Here is a 15,292-nt window from a genome sequence, read left to right on the forward strand (position 1 = left end):
GCTAAAATAAGGAAACGAAACTGAAATAAGTGAAATGATGTAAAGGTGAAGTTAAAACACCGTCCCATCCTAAAACAAAGTAAAAGAGAAAAAGAAAACAAACTTATTAAAATTCCGAACATACAACGCGTCACCCGCGCTTTGCTCTCCCATTGGTCCAGCCTCTCAGTTCTCTCCTCCTATTGGCCAAGCAACGTGTCAGTCAAACACCATCAGCGTGTAGTTCCTGTTTGGGGGCTCAGTGTCTGTGGGTGACAGCTAGTGTGGTGTCCTCCTGGCAGGGCGCTCACTGAGTGAAAACTGGAAACATGGACGCGAAATACCTGTAATATCTAAAAGCTAGAGTTAGAATAGGAGGAACCATGAAACTCGCCACTGTGGCCTTTTACGCTTTCGCTCTGGGGCTTCTGGCGGTTGGCCTTCGAGAGCTGCTGACTGGCTTCGAGGAGAACAGATGCAGTATGACCTATATGTTTGAATACCCAGAGTACCGGGTGAGTCGACCGGCTGATGATAGGACCTCACACACCGTCACATATGAAGTAGCAACGCACTGCATTTGTTGGGGGCAGAAGCAAAACACGTCGCTAAAAGGGGCTGTCAATTCAACGCCGCCGACATGTTTTGGTTTCAGCACGAACAAATGACATAAATGATCCTAAAATTTGGCCTTTTAAGTGACAGAGACGTGTGTGTGTGTGTGACGCTGTGTTTGCTAACAGCCTGGCTAATTCACCGCATTTCTGGTTTCCATTAACACAAGACCTGTCTGTCTGGCTGCAGGTAGGCTATGTGTTGAGGGTTCATGTTAGATCAGCCCAAATTAGCTAGTCTGTAAAACCAAAACCAAATCAGCTTCTGAGCAGGGTCAGGTCAGCTTTAGCGTTATACAACATAGACCTCGTTACATAGACGACAGGTCAGGTGAAGACAGAGCAAGGTGCCGTGGAGGTTCAGTCTGTGCTCTGTAATGTGTTCATCTGCCCAGAAGTGGAGCACAGCTGGAGACCATGCTCTGCAAGGGCGTCTGGTTTAACATCAGATGAAAGAGTGCATGCTTTTTGTTATTTCTGCTATAATGGATGAGTCCATACAATATGCAGTTGCAAGTCAACTATTTGCAGTTTCCTGGTTTTCTGAATGAATGTGTCATGAATTGTTATCTGATCTTCACCATGAAACACAAACAGTCTTGATCTTTTATGTTTTTGTTGAACACACCCATTAAACCTACAGCGTGATTGTGGAAATAGTAATGACCAGAGCTGTTTGCTAAAATACTTTAGCTTCATTAAACTCAAGTAAACCATTCCTGTAACTGTGGTTAGACCTACACAGCATGCAGGAAGAATTTTTTATCATTCTTCCTCAAAGGACTGCTTCCTATTCTTTAGTCGTCTGATGTGTCCTAATAGTTCCTGCTGTTACTACTTAGGTGTCTATACTATAAAAAAAAAATCATTTGCAGTCACAGCAGGCTGTCAGCTTTCAGTCAGCTTACTTCTCTTATAAAATGTGCTGTCAGTATTCAGAGAAATGAAGTCAAAGTGGACAGCAAATAAGAAATGTCTGAATGTGTCACCTTGAAGTTCTAATGTGTGTGTGTGTGACTGTGTGTGACCTTACATTACAGCGGGTGGCTCTGCCTCGCCGAGTGGCCAGACAGTACCCAGCGTACGGGCTTTACCTGTATGGAGAGGGTCTGTATGCCCAGGAAACCAGAGAGCTCAAACTCACCGGTGCCCCTGTGCTCTTCCTGCCTGGAAATGCAGGCAGTTATAAACAAGGTAAAAGTGCACAAGTGAATGAATGAATGGAAGGTTGATTACATGTGTCAGGACTTGTATTTGAATGTGCAGCTACAGTGAAGTAAATGTGTCCTAGATTGTTACAGCAGGTCAGTCCGATGCACAAACAAGAGGAGGTGACTTAGTAAATAGATGCTCTCAGACTGTTTGAGGACATAGGAGTAGCTCTATGTTTTGACTGGTTAATACCTGACCGGCAAGCAAAAATAATAATTATTATTCACACTTAAATGTTTTAAAATACAGTTTTACATTACACAACCCTTACTGAATAAATTGCATTTGGTTTTATGTATGCATTGCTGCATTTAAAGAGATCTTGAAAACCTGGCTTTTGTTTTGTTTTTTATGTACATCTGGAGGTTAACACTTAAACATTTACATTGGCTATTAAGGCAAACAATTTTCCATATTTGTCTTATCAACAAATGCCACTATAGGACCAAAGCCAACAATGAATGTAACCTTTAAACACTGTGTGTTTCCAAGTATGCCGTATCTCACTCCTTTACATGGCAGAGCTTCACTGTCGTCCCATAACTATTTAAAAACACTTCAGCCAGCCACACTGTGACAGTGGATGACATTTTCTTTCATTAACATAGACACAGACACACAGACACAGACACACACACACACACACACACACACACACACACTGTAGTTTATTTATGACTCAACCACATACACCTACATGCTTCTCTAAATAGTCACTAGAGCACCAAGTGAGGATTAATCTGCAGCAGAAAATAGTCCTCAAGAAATACATTTTCTCCTGTGTGAAAACAAAAACACAGTACCCAGCATTTTATAGATTTGTTTAATGAAACTAAATAACCACATTTCATCATTTATGTCTGCATTAGGAACATATGAGCTTGCAGCTGCAAGCAGTCAGAGTCAGAACATATTGAGAGTAGGTGATCTTTTTATGGGCTGGGTCAACAAGACCTAAAGTATAGTTCAGTTCCATACAGTCAAACAACCAAGATTATGCTGAATCCTGTTCTTTGTATGAGTTGTGTGTGCAAAAGTAAAACTTTTACACTTTTACCAATGTGAAGACAAACAGATGTTGCAGTTATACTGTGGTGTTTGTGGTGATGATGATGGTCCACGCTCTCTCTTCCTCGACATTTCTTGTCCATTAGTCACACCCTTCAAGCCGATGTATTTTTAACAACAGCTGTTGCTGAATAAGGCTTACTCCTTCACAAGTTAACAGCAGCTTGATGAAGCACCGGCTACAGATAAGGTCTTTTGCTGGTGCACCGTTCAGGAATATTTAATGAATCTTTTAAACAGTAAAGTGAAGAGCTTTATTTTTAGGTCACAAATAATGGACCTGAACTCATCTGGAGAGGCTTGAGACTTGATAATATATATTTTTTTAAATCACATAGGAGCCATGCATAAAAAAACTTTCTGCACCATGTTGGTTGGTAGAGTTGCATAAAATTGTATTGTTGTATGTTACATATGTATGATTTCACACTTCATGACTATTTGACACTATCTAATGTCACCTTGTTTTTGTGAAGCTCGCTCTCTTGGCTCAGTGGCCCTGAGGAAGGCTGAAAACATGGAGGGAGGTCTCCACTTCAACGTGTTCACAGTGGACTTTAACGAGGAACTGGTGGCGCTGTACGGCGGCAGTCTGCTCCGACAGACGCACTTCCTGCACGAGAGCGTTAAGGCCATCCTGAGGCTCTACAAGGTCAGGCCTCAAATATCACCCACTCGCCAGACAGGGTTGCTTACGCTAGATATTGCTGGTGGAGTGTTATTTCAGTGTTGTATACGTCACACACAAATCACATTCCGGAACCTTCTCCATTTATGATGGTTAGTTAATCCTTTTGTGACTCACGTGTCATACAGTATGAAATAATTTTTCCAGTATTCAGTACTAAACATAAAGGAGAGGAATTAAACTGCACAGTTAACAGCAGGTAAAAAATCTTTAATTATTAATCAGCTGGAGTTAAAATTATGTTAATACTATACTTTTAAACATGAGTCAACTAACAGGGCACCAGTAAGGTCAGATCAGTTGTGCTTAAACTGCAGGTGCATTATCCAGAAGATCTGTAAGGCAATTTTAAACAAGGAAGCAATATTGCATGCCAATACTGCATGTAAACACTTTTCACTGATAGTACGTCTATCAATGTCTTTACCAGCATTTGAAGATCCCTCCTCAGAACGTGGTGCTCGTTGGCCACTCCATGGGAGGAGTAGTGGCTCGGGCGCTGTTCACTTTGCCCCGCTTTAACACCAATCTGGTCAGCCTCATCATTACCCAAGCCTCCCCTCACCTGGCCCCAGTGCTCGCCCTGGACCCATACCTGCTGGGTAGGAACAGCTCTTGTGCTGATGATTTAAGTCTAATAAAAGCCGTCACAGATGTTAGTGCTCGTTTTTACATTGAACTATAGAAAGAGAAAGCAGATATAGAAAGATGGCAGTAACAAATGATGTTGGTAACAATATAACATGAAATCTGATTTCATGTAATTCATCTTTACATGAGCTCTTCTTCCACTTTATCTCTATTGTGTGTAGATTTCTACTCTGCAGTGAGACAGAAGTGGGTGAGCCAGGTGAACAAACTCAGGAATGTCACAGTCCTGTCTGTTGGGGGTGGTTACCGTGACTACCAGGTTCGCTCTGGCCTAACAGCCTTACCTTGTCCTTCAGGAGACCCCAATAAGCTGTCAGTGGTGGTAAGATATGATATGATATTGGTAGAGTGGTTTTGAAGAACTGAACACTCCTAGCTGCATTTTGATTGAAAGGACCAGGTCAAAATTCAGCTTCCACTCTGTGATTAGTAGACAAAACTAAGACTTCTTCTTCATGTCTTCTCATATTTGTCAAGGCAACTGCAGTCCCCAGGACATGGGTGTCCACTGACCACCTCTCCATAGTTTGGTAAAAGACGTAACGTTGTGTTTTGAGAGACGGTATATTTATTCTGATCTATATTGAAACACGATTCACGGTATTAATAAGCTGTGTCTATGTCTTGGTTTTCCAGGTGCAAAGAGCTTGTTCTTGCCACTGTCAGGGCGTTCTTTGACCTCATTGATCCTGAAACCAGACAGGTCAGAACAAACAAGCTTATTTTTCAAGTAATAAGTAGTACCTGCGTGGAACATGTGAATAAATACAGATGTATTTATGTATGTAAAACAGATGTTATCTGTTTCCAGACTAAATAGTTTGTTGTGTTATTAGTTCACAGAAAACCCAGAGATGAAAATGGCCGTACTAAACCATCACTTCATCAGACACCCTGTCAGGATGTTGGGAGAAACTCAAGACACCTCCATCTCCTTTTCAGGTAGAGAGAAACACTTGAGCAAACAACACTGGAGTAAAGAGAGGGACTGTGCTGTCCAAATGCTTTTAGATATTTTATTGACCCTTACTTTTACATGCGTTTCATATTTTTCTATTTTGAGTTTCCTTTGACATTTACTGAATGACACTATTAAACAATCTTTTATTTTTCTAGATTTTCCTGAAGCGTGGAGTGAAGTTAACACACTACGTCTGGCTTACAGCACACCAAAGGTGCCAAATTTTGTACCAGCATAATACATGGATAAAAACTCTTTACATACTGTCACACAGTAATATATGAGAGCAAACTGCAACAGTAAATGAATCATGCTGACTAATGTTTGGTCATATCCAGCCTATCCTGTAATAAAAGCCTGATACAGACCCTTTACTTTCAGTATTGCTTTCTGTCTGCAGGAAGGACAGGTCAAGTATTTCCTGTTTGCTCTGTCGAGTCGCAGGAAAGCCTACAGCCATTTCTATTGCAGGAGTACCAACCTGGTGAGGTTCAGCACTGTTGTGCTAATGCTGTCATCGCTTTGTCTTTGAATAACATAGTTGCAATGCTCTATTTCCATAACCTGCTTTCAGACTTGTGAATCATCACTTACATGTTTGATTTGTTCAGGGATTTATTTATTGACTACATGATTAAATTAAGAATACCCCAATTCAGTATTGGATTGAAGTCAAGATAAATAAAAACAACACCACACAGAATGTTCCCTTTTGTTGTCTGTTTACATGTACAGTACAAACAAAACTTGTACTAAAGCTCATGCACAAAATGAAATATGGAAGAAAATGGGATCTTGGTTTTCTCTCCTCTAACAGGAGATGACTAGCTGGGTATATGGCTGTGTGCACAAGAACAGTTCTTCATGGTAGGAATATATTTTGTATTATCTCACTCAGTGTGACACTATGAGTGTCACACTCATTTGCACTGTTGAGGCACAACATTAACACTACTGGTGCTGTTAGTTTTATGAGTGATCTGAGTATATTACTACAGTGTATGAACTGTAGTATATAGAGTAGTATATATTTTTTCTGCAGTTTCCTATACAATGTAATTACTTTTAATATGTTACACGATGTAAATTCTGTTATGCTTCACTCATGTTCTTTGGATTTTCCAGTGTGCGTGCAGTAGATCTGTCAATGGGAACTGAACTTCTGCCAGCATACAAAGTAATTATCCTCTAGTGACACTTGTCTGTCCAGTCTTAGCTGCTAATGTTTGCTGTGAGCTGTCTGTTCTCCTCCTCAGGTCCTGATTCTGAGTCTCAATGACTTGTCTTCAGTTACTCATCTTGTTGTTTCGGCCTCCAACCTCAATGGCAGACAGGTACTTGAAACAAAATGAAAATGTGCTGCTACAGACAAATTAGATGCTGCTACGTGCCCATCCTGTCTCCTGGTAGAGTAGGATAAGAATAGCTCACAGTGACAGTGTGAATATGTTGATGTTTAAGAGGAGATGGATATTAATGATCTTGCTTTATTATCTCAGTCAAGCATTTCAGTAGTCTTGCTTCTTTTAAAAAGCAGTACTGCTAAGTACGTACTGCTGAGAGTAAAGAGAGAGTCATTAATGTTGCAGGTACTGTATGTGCATGGGCTTAAGCTATTAAGCTGATGTATTTTGTGTGGTTTCTACAGTTTACTGTGGAGTGTGAGTGGCAGAGACAAGAATCTCAAACTATGTTGGTCCCAGTTCCACACATCTTGTCTTCTGGTGAGTTGTCTTATTGTTGATTCTCAAACTTCTGTGAAAAGAAACCTGTTCCTTCACAGTGACCTGTTGTTTTTGCAGGTTTGACAGTCAGCGATGTCATGGTTAACTCCTCTGGTCTTCTTCACACCATCAAGCTGCAACACTTTCACCAGGTAGCTTCAATGATTTTATTACGTGCTTGCTAACTCGGTATACCACCAGTTACCACTATGTCACTAAATTTCAAACCTCTTTCTTTAGGCCTATCAGGCTTTTAGAATTAACGTTGCAAGCCAGTGCAAAGTACATAAAGGTGAGTTTGTCTTTTCACACATGGGTATATGAACACATGCTGAAATGTAACAATGATTATCTTATGTCTGTCCGCAGATAGACTGTCCAATGTCTACAGATTAAAAGTGCCATGGTTCAGAGAGGATTCTTTCACCATCGTCAGGTTAGTAACCGTTTGTGTGTCTCCAGGCTTTTTTCTGGGAGCTTTACTTGTCTCTACCATTCACTGATTCTATATGTGATTTGATGTGATATCCAGCGTGCCCTCAGTGACTGAGATCTCAGGAATGCTCCATACAAGTCGCCCCGACAACACCTCGGATGTCCTCCTTCAGCTCCACACTGCCCCCAACTGCCAATATAAGGTATTACTTTTTGCTGCTGAAAAGAACTAAAACAACAGTTCTCCAGTGCTAGAAAACACCTTTTAATCATTAGTACAGAATAGACATGGAAAATAAATTATGTCTTCCCTCTGGTTCAGGTGTCAATAAAGACTTCATTACCCAGGGTGCTGGGGCAGGTACAACTTTCTTGTATTGTTTGGACTACATACCAGATGTAATTTATTGATCTTCATTAACAAACAATTATTCAGACAAAATGAAGGTCGGCTCTGCTCTCTTGTGTCTACCAGATACTCAGGTTCTGTGGCCCCATGGTCCCAGTGTACACAGCTGCAACTCTGCTCCTGGCCTATGGAGGGCAGCTGTCCTCTATCCTGAAGTCAAGGCGAGCTGCAAACATGGGCCAGGTGGTGGCCAAAGGCCTGCAGCCTCATAAAGTCAACCTGCCTGTTTATATTCTGCACATCCTACTTAGGTAGACATCACAAGCCTGTTGCTGAAATTGTGCAAGTTTATTGCCAAGCTGCTGAGCTAGGACACAGAAGTTTGACCATTTACTAGATTTTTCTAGCGCTTGCAGTTACATGCCATGTTTTATTTTTTTCCCTTATTTTTCTCTCAGCTATAGTTGGTTTCAAGAGGTGTGGTCCATTCTTTGGCTGCCTCATGTGGATGCCCTCCCCCCAACCTTTCCTGATATTGCATTTCATAGAGACACACCAGTTGAAGAGTGGCCCCACATCCTATCCCCTCTGATTTACATTCTGGGGGCAGCTGTGGCATACTGGGGAAGCACAGTGCTCAGTCTCATTATACGACTGATCTCATTAATATTAGCTCCTCTACACAGGTATGGTTGGACATGTAAACTTTGAGGTATGAGATTTGAAATTGTAATTGGATGATCTTTAGGCTGACTTATATATAAACACATTCTTATACTATAAGAACAGTAAACCTACTTCAAATATATTTTTCTGATGGAATGATTTATTATTTTCTTTTATATCTGCAGACCATCTGTCTCTAGAGACTGTGGTACCCTACGACTGGAGAGCCAAGTTTTCATCACTCTGTGTCTGACTGTTATAGGCTTGACGTCCTGTGGAGCATTGTCGATCTTTGCCGCCTTTCTGTTCCACCTTTATAGGGTGACTTTATGTATCAGTTCAAATACAACATTGACTTAACATATCATAAAAACATTTTCTAATGATGTGTTGCTTGTTTTTTTTACATCTCATGGTCAGGTACTAAGGCTACAGATGACAGTGAGATCTCTGAGTCACATGCTGAATCTGGTAAGATTTCAATATTTTAGTGTTTGTAAAATCCCATCAACCTGATAAACCAGCATTTCACTTTTATCATAGTTGTACTAAAGATCCTGGTAATGTGAATGCAGAGCCAGGGTTCAAAACCTTGCAAAGCATTTTACATAATACAGAATACGTTTTTATCCTTATTGAATTAAACTTGGAAATCTTTCACTTCTACAATCTTTGCAGGCACCCCAGAAGCATAAAGAAGCTGAAAATGGCACAGTTGATACTGAATCTAAGTCTAAAGACTGTAATGGCACCCCCCTGCTGTCCGAGTGTGCTTTGCAGGAAGTGAGGGATGACCTACAGCTCCACCTCTGCCTGTCATCACTTTTCGTGCTACCTGCCTTTCTCAGCGCGCCCTCTCTCATGTACTGGATCCGCAACCTGAGGTGCTAATGTTTAATTGTGGGACAGAGCTTAAAACAGACACATCACAATTACACATTACACTGAGGAATCTAACTTTGATTATGTAATTCTTTCATGGAATTACAGTATATGTCAATAAGTAAATGATTTGAGACCCACTTCCACCACTTTAAGATATTAGATTTCAGTATTGCTATACAGAACTGTAAAAAGTCAAAAGAATGTTCAGTTCATTGTGTGTTGGGATAAAAGAGGAATGGCACAGGAAATGGGTGTCTTTGTTTAACGTACCTTGTGATTCTCTGCAGGTATTCTGTCCAGTTGGATCCTGACCCTTGTTGGCCACACACTGTGCCTCTAATTATTGTGTACATGCTGCTTATTAACTGCAACACTTTAAAGCTCTGCGGCAGGTAGGAGTCCACCATCACCACCACACACATTACCCAAGAGATTTGTCATCCAGCAACAATGGTCTCTCCTTTTCTTGAACTCTTTCAGTAAACTCCTGCCTCTCACTTCCTGCCTCCCCCTGCCCTTGGCCGTTACCATGGTGACCTTCTCTCCACTTCACCTCTACCGAGTCACTTACTTCCTGCTGGCGGCACTCGTCCCTCTGGCCTTGTGTTGTCTGCTCTGATGGTATCTGACTGGTTTTAATCTTCATTTCTACCATAATAAGCCTTTCTCTAAGTTGCAGCCTGAAGCCAGTTGAGGCTGATTTGTCCCAAAAAGATTTGATGGATCAAGCTGCCATGGAGCAGAGCCATAGACATACATAGCTGGGGGAACTGTGTGCTTAATGTTAGCACTAAAAGCTCCATGGCAATTACACTATGTTTTAAAATGACAGGAGGTAAAGGCCTTGGAACATTTGGTGCAAATATAGCTCTGTTGGACTGACCTGAAACCAAGTTTGCCTTACTCTGTATATCTATAGCTCTGCCTTCAGGGAGCAAGAGCTCTGCAACCAGTGAAGCTATTGATATTAGAGCTCTCTCTACAGGGTGTTATTGTTAAAACTGTGGTATTTTGTTTTTGATGTGTCTAGTATATTTAGTGGCATCGTTCACTGTGGTCACTATGCTGTAAACTCTTACACTGCCTACTGCTTAGCAATGACTTATATGTAAATGTTACGTACTGACTGTCTAAACACCGCCTCAAAACCAGTGGCAGTGTCATGCGTGCATTCCATAAGAAAAACCCAAAGTAACCATGTTTACATTCTCCCTTAATAATTTGTTATACACAGCAGTGTACACAGCAGTAATGATGGGAACAAAATGAAGGTGTAGTCTGGAAATGGCTTGAGCCCATGCACAGGTCTGCTGTGTCTCACATTATTTAGATAATGAGTTTGCTGCATTACGGTGGTTGGTGGTTTTATTAGCTGCTGAGCAGTTTTCCTAAGAGTGGTCATAGTCAGGGGTGTATTCATTTTTCAGCATCACATATAAATCTTAGATCTAACTTTCATCTAGCCATGTGACACATAACTAAGTTATGAAGTCATTCACACTTTCATTTACTTAGCTACTGTCTGCAACAATGACTGTTAAATGGCAAGGGGCTTATCTCATGTATCTCAAAACTTCCTGCACAGATATTTCAAAGTAAAAGCTTCCCTGTGGGTCATACTGTAGGGAAAAACCTATCAGGCTTTTGATATGATATGTGAGTGCAGGAAACAACAACTGTGGCTTAAATTTGATTGATAAATCGAAAGAAATAGTAATTGAAAGTGTGTAGTTGTGAATGAAGGCATTCACAACATTTTTTATTTAAAAAAAAGAAACTTGGTAGCGCTGATGAAGAGAATACCCAGTGGTGCTGTGGCAGAAGAACAATAGAAAAAGAAAAATGCCCCCAAAAAATAATCCTAAGAATGGAGTAAATTGATATTAGCTAATCTGGTCACTCGTCTAAGTCTGTGATCTGCCTGCCTGGTGATGGCTTGCCAAATACAAATGAGCACCTTAAAACAGGTGCTGAACTAACAAACTGTTTTTTACCTGCAGTGAATCTCAAGCCAACTGTTTGCTGTTTATGTTGTCTAGCTAATTACTGCTCATTCATTCTACAGCCAGCAAAAATAGTAATTGATTGCACAAAAGAAGAAGCTGTCAGAAGTAGTGTTTGTAGTCTATAATCAAATTCTTTGTGAATGTGGCTGTGTAATAAATGAACATGTTTAGTTGTGTCCCTCAGAAGAACTCTAATTTATAGGACTCACGGTGTCAGCTAGTACCCATGTAGCATGAATTTTCTTCGCTACATTACATATACTTGAGTAATGCAGATACGTGACATGCACACACTATTAATAACTTGAGAGTTACTGCTTTATATTGAACCGTGTCATGGTGAAAGTAATTAAGATGAGCAAATGAAAGAGACTTCAATGTCCTCGTGAAACATTTCTACATTTTAAGTATAAAACAGTTTTAAACTGTTTTTCTCCTTCATTATTATTGTTTGATCCAGTGATCTTTATGTGACAATCCTATTGTCTGCCTTTACAGTTTGTGCCAAACTGGTTGTAATGCACAAGGGTTGATATGTTAAATGTTATTAGACACAACATTAACATAAACAGACAATTTGTCTGAGAATGGAACAGTCATAAACATTCATTATGTTTTTATGTTAATGACATGCATGATCACATGTTTAAACTACAGACGGAAATGGTCCCTTAGGTTCATAATCATCACGTGATTGTTGGTATTTGTGTATAGTGCAGCACTGTGTGTTGTTTTTGGTGAAACAACCTGAAAGAAAAACAAATCAGGTTAAGGTCGTTAAGGTTCTGACAAATACAACAACGTTTCAGGTTTAGGGCACATTAGGCCACCACACTCTCTGGCTTGGGTCGGGTTCGGACAAATATTTGTGACCCAGTTCATATTCTGATCCAGTGGTATGCCCAGAATAAAAACACTGCTGCTAGCTGAAAGTTATGTACACTAATATTTTCAGTGTTTGTTAAAAAAAAGTTTATATATTAAGTTAAAATAAAGCTTCTTTACAGTGCAAATGTCAGTGTCCAAAACATTCAGATAGCAGTTTCAAAAGATGAGGTTGTTCTACTATTTTTCAAAGTAAACAAAACCCATGAAAAGACCAGACCCAACAGTCTGTAAGTCAAACTCAGTCCCAACCCACATGCTTTCTGCTAAAGACATAAATCTTTAGCTTTAAAGCTTCATCATTAACAAAATCTCATACTTTTCTGAAGTAACTGTGCACTGTAGGCTTTTACTGTACTGTGTTGGTTGGGGACTATTTTCAGCTGCGGATTAAAACACATTTTGTGCTCTTGTATTTACATCAGTAGTGTGGCGTATGTGAGGACTGAGGCAAAATGAAGTACAGTCTGTCTTAATAGTCATGAGAAAGCGTGCCAGCCAGTGTAACAATAAGACTTAATTACATCTTTTTAGTCGTTTTTGTACAACAGTGGATCTCTGTTTCAAGGAAGAAGATATGTCAGTCCTTAAATGTACAGTATTTGTTGGTGCGTTACATGTTTTGTCAGTTTTGTTGTTAGAAAGAAAAATGTAGAATATCACTAGACTTACTGTATGTTTTAAAGCATGGTGTCATAAAGAGGACAAACAATTGGAGTTTCACGTTATGGGGTAATATTCTTGTTTGTATTTGAGTTCAGTTTTTGTTGAAACGTAAGCTTTTGGTTTTTTAAAGCTCATACACTCTGAACAACACTCCTCGCCATCATAGTTTAATGAATGAGTTTCATAAAGATGATTTCTAGCTGAAAAATGGCACTAAATTATCATATTTTGGTGCGTGGTTTCTAGAGTTTTTATTTATTTTATACCTCTCTGTGTTGTCTTAATATTGCACACACCCCCCATGGCAGTGAAGCAGCTGCTGTGCCTTTCTAGTTTTGCTGGTATGCAACAGTGAATCTGTTTCATGCCTGCCTGTCGGTTTAAAACCAATCAGTCCACAACAGCAGTGCACTAACTAAACGATTAAAGCCTCTAGTGAATGTAAGTGTATAACATTGTAGTATCATTTTTAGATTTGTGTGGCTTTATAATAATCAACAGAAGAGAATTAGAGTTTAGTAGGGACCAGTCACACTTGCCCTTGCAAGTTGAGTGTACAATCATGCATTAACATGCTCTGCAAACACACCGCAGTTGTTGCCAATGTGAATGTACCTGCACTGAATGTCTCTGTGTGAATTTATACAGTACTGTGTGCGCGTGTGTGTGGTGCAGTTTTAGTGCTTTGACGTGCACATTGTCTGCCTCGTGATTTGGTGGTGTACACTACCTTGTAGAACAAATTATTACAGGTGATGGTTATGTTTTTTTTATATATAAAATTATATGTAAGTGTGATTTATATCAGTGTTCACTGTGATGATGTTGCTCCAGATGTTCAGATGTGCACCTGAGGGTTTTATTTTCAAAAGAAAATGATCACACATTTGGACTAAAATGAATAATTTTCTCACCTATATTATGTATTCTTAGGCCTTTAAAATGAGGTGTGTTTATTCGCTTGTCTAAAATGGCATATATTTTAAAGTAAAATGGTTAATTATTAGTATTAAGTTTACTTTAAAATGTGGAACATTCCATTTTAGACAAGCGCCCAAAACATTAACAAATAAAGCATAGACGTCCATCTTGAAACGTATCCAGAACTATGTTAAAGCAGGGCATCAAATCCTGCCATTAAAAACTAGTCAAACTCACCACAAACTGTGGTCCTGTTGCTCTTGTTTCAGTGCAGCTGTGATACATGTCACAGATGCACATTTATAACACATATATTATTTCTCCATTACAAGAGGATTTGATTAATTTTCACAGTTAAAGCTACAAATGCAGAAAGATTTAAGTTGAACAAACATCCTCAATTTGTGCAACTCAATTAAATTAAGTTGGTAAAATGTCTGCAGAGTATCAGACCCCTACAATGTATAAATATATTATATTGTTTTGTAACATTATATTAATAACGGGTAATACCTTAGCTTTTGCTATATTTGTGTATTCAACTTTTTTTATTGGCCCATGCAGCACATGCAACAGGATCCTACTAAACAATAAGACATCCTGTTGACACAGGATTGACTAAATGTCACAATCAAGTTACTCCCTTCATGAGCTTGTTCTATTTTCTTATTCTTTATCCTCAGACCTATTTGCATCAAAACATACTGAGAAAATGCATCATGTGCTCCACTCACTGAAATTGATGCCGAAAAAGAGTAGCTGAACCAAACCTAATTTCTTTTTGAAAATAAATCACAAATTTTGCACAACCAAATGTGCTCCTGACCTAGGAAGTTAATTCCTATGTTGAATTGAGATGTCATAAACATGAACTGCTGTTCTCCCATAGGGTGAAAAACTAAGACAACAACGCTAAACTGCAAGAACCCAAGTACCAAAGCTGGTTAGTCAAGTTTATCACAAGTCAACTAGTGTTAATAATAATTTCACTGTCACTGTCCTTACCAAGCTATGAAAGAGATAAATGTTTCGCAGTGTTTATCTATTGATATGAGCGTAAATTTGTTAAATGTTATTACTGTCTGTAAGTGCTTTATCAGTTTCCTTTATTTTGCTTTTTCCTTGAGTGACTTTAAAACCTGTAACCTCCTGCTAAATGGTCCTTGTTGTGCAGAACTAGTGGGTCCTGTCACAAGTACTAACCTACTGCATCAGGTAATTAGGCAAAAGAATGAACATATATGCCACATAAAAAAGGATTAGTGTGGTTTCTATTTTCTGGTGAAGCTGTAGTGTGGAAGAGTATTTAATCCTCAGGTTTAGGCATTGTGTGGAAATTGACTGCTTTGATGTTTTTCTACATTTTTATCTGATGTCATTGTAAATGGGCAAACTGCAATTTTTGCACCATTGTTGTTGCAATAAAACCAAGAAAATGAAATGTAGTTGTTGTACTATTATTTTTTATTATTGATGTGAGTATGAAGTTAACAGGTTTGGTTCATGCTATGCTAACTGTGTATTGTACAGTAGGACATGTGGATCCTATGGAAGCCCATTGATGCCACTAAAAGGAACGCTA

At 39.4% G+C, this 15,292-nt stretch overlaps 1 protein-coding gene across 1 annotated transcript; it reads left to right on the forward strand.

The window, feature by feature from the left end:
* The first annotated feature begins 234 nt into the window (after window positions 1-234).
* On the forward strand, window positions 235-15,155 carry pgap1 (post-GPI attachment to proteins inositol deacylase 1). Its single transcript, XM_026376335.1, has 26 exons — window positions 235-494; window positions 1,634-1,787; window positions 3,350-3,525; window positions 3,992-4,163; window positions 4,374-4,534; window positions 4,690-4,742; window positions 4,849-4,915; window positions 5,049-5,154; window positions 5,329-5,387; window positions 5,574-5,657; window positions 5,991-6,040; window positions 6,299-6,350; window positions 6,430-6,507; window positions 6,822-6,897; window positions 6,976-7,049; window positions 7,138-7,189; window positions 7,267-7,333; window positions 7,430-7,535; window positions 7,655-7,693; window positions 7,808-7,992; window positions 8,140-8,367; window positions 8,533-8,668; window positions 8,768-8,818; window positions 9,026-9,231; window positions 9,520-9,624; window positions 9,713-15,155. Exons 1-26 carry the CDS (start codon window positions 363-365, stop codon window positions 9,849-9,851), a joined length of 2,808 nt encoding a protein of 935 aa, XP_026232120.1. The 5' UTR covers window positions 235-362; the 3' UTR covers window positions 9,852-15,155.
* The last annotated feature ends 137 nt before the right edge of the window (window positions 15,156-15,292 follow it).

Source organism: Anabas testudineus, chromosome 21 (genome assembly GCF_900324465.2).
Source record: "Anabas testudineus chromosome 21, fAnaTes1.2, whole genome shotgun sequence".
Taxonomy (NCBI): Eukaryota; Metazoa; Chordata; class Actinopteri; order Anabantiformes; family Anabantidae; genus Anabas; species Anabas testudineus.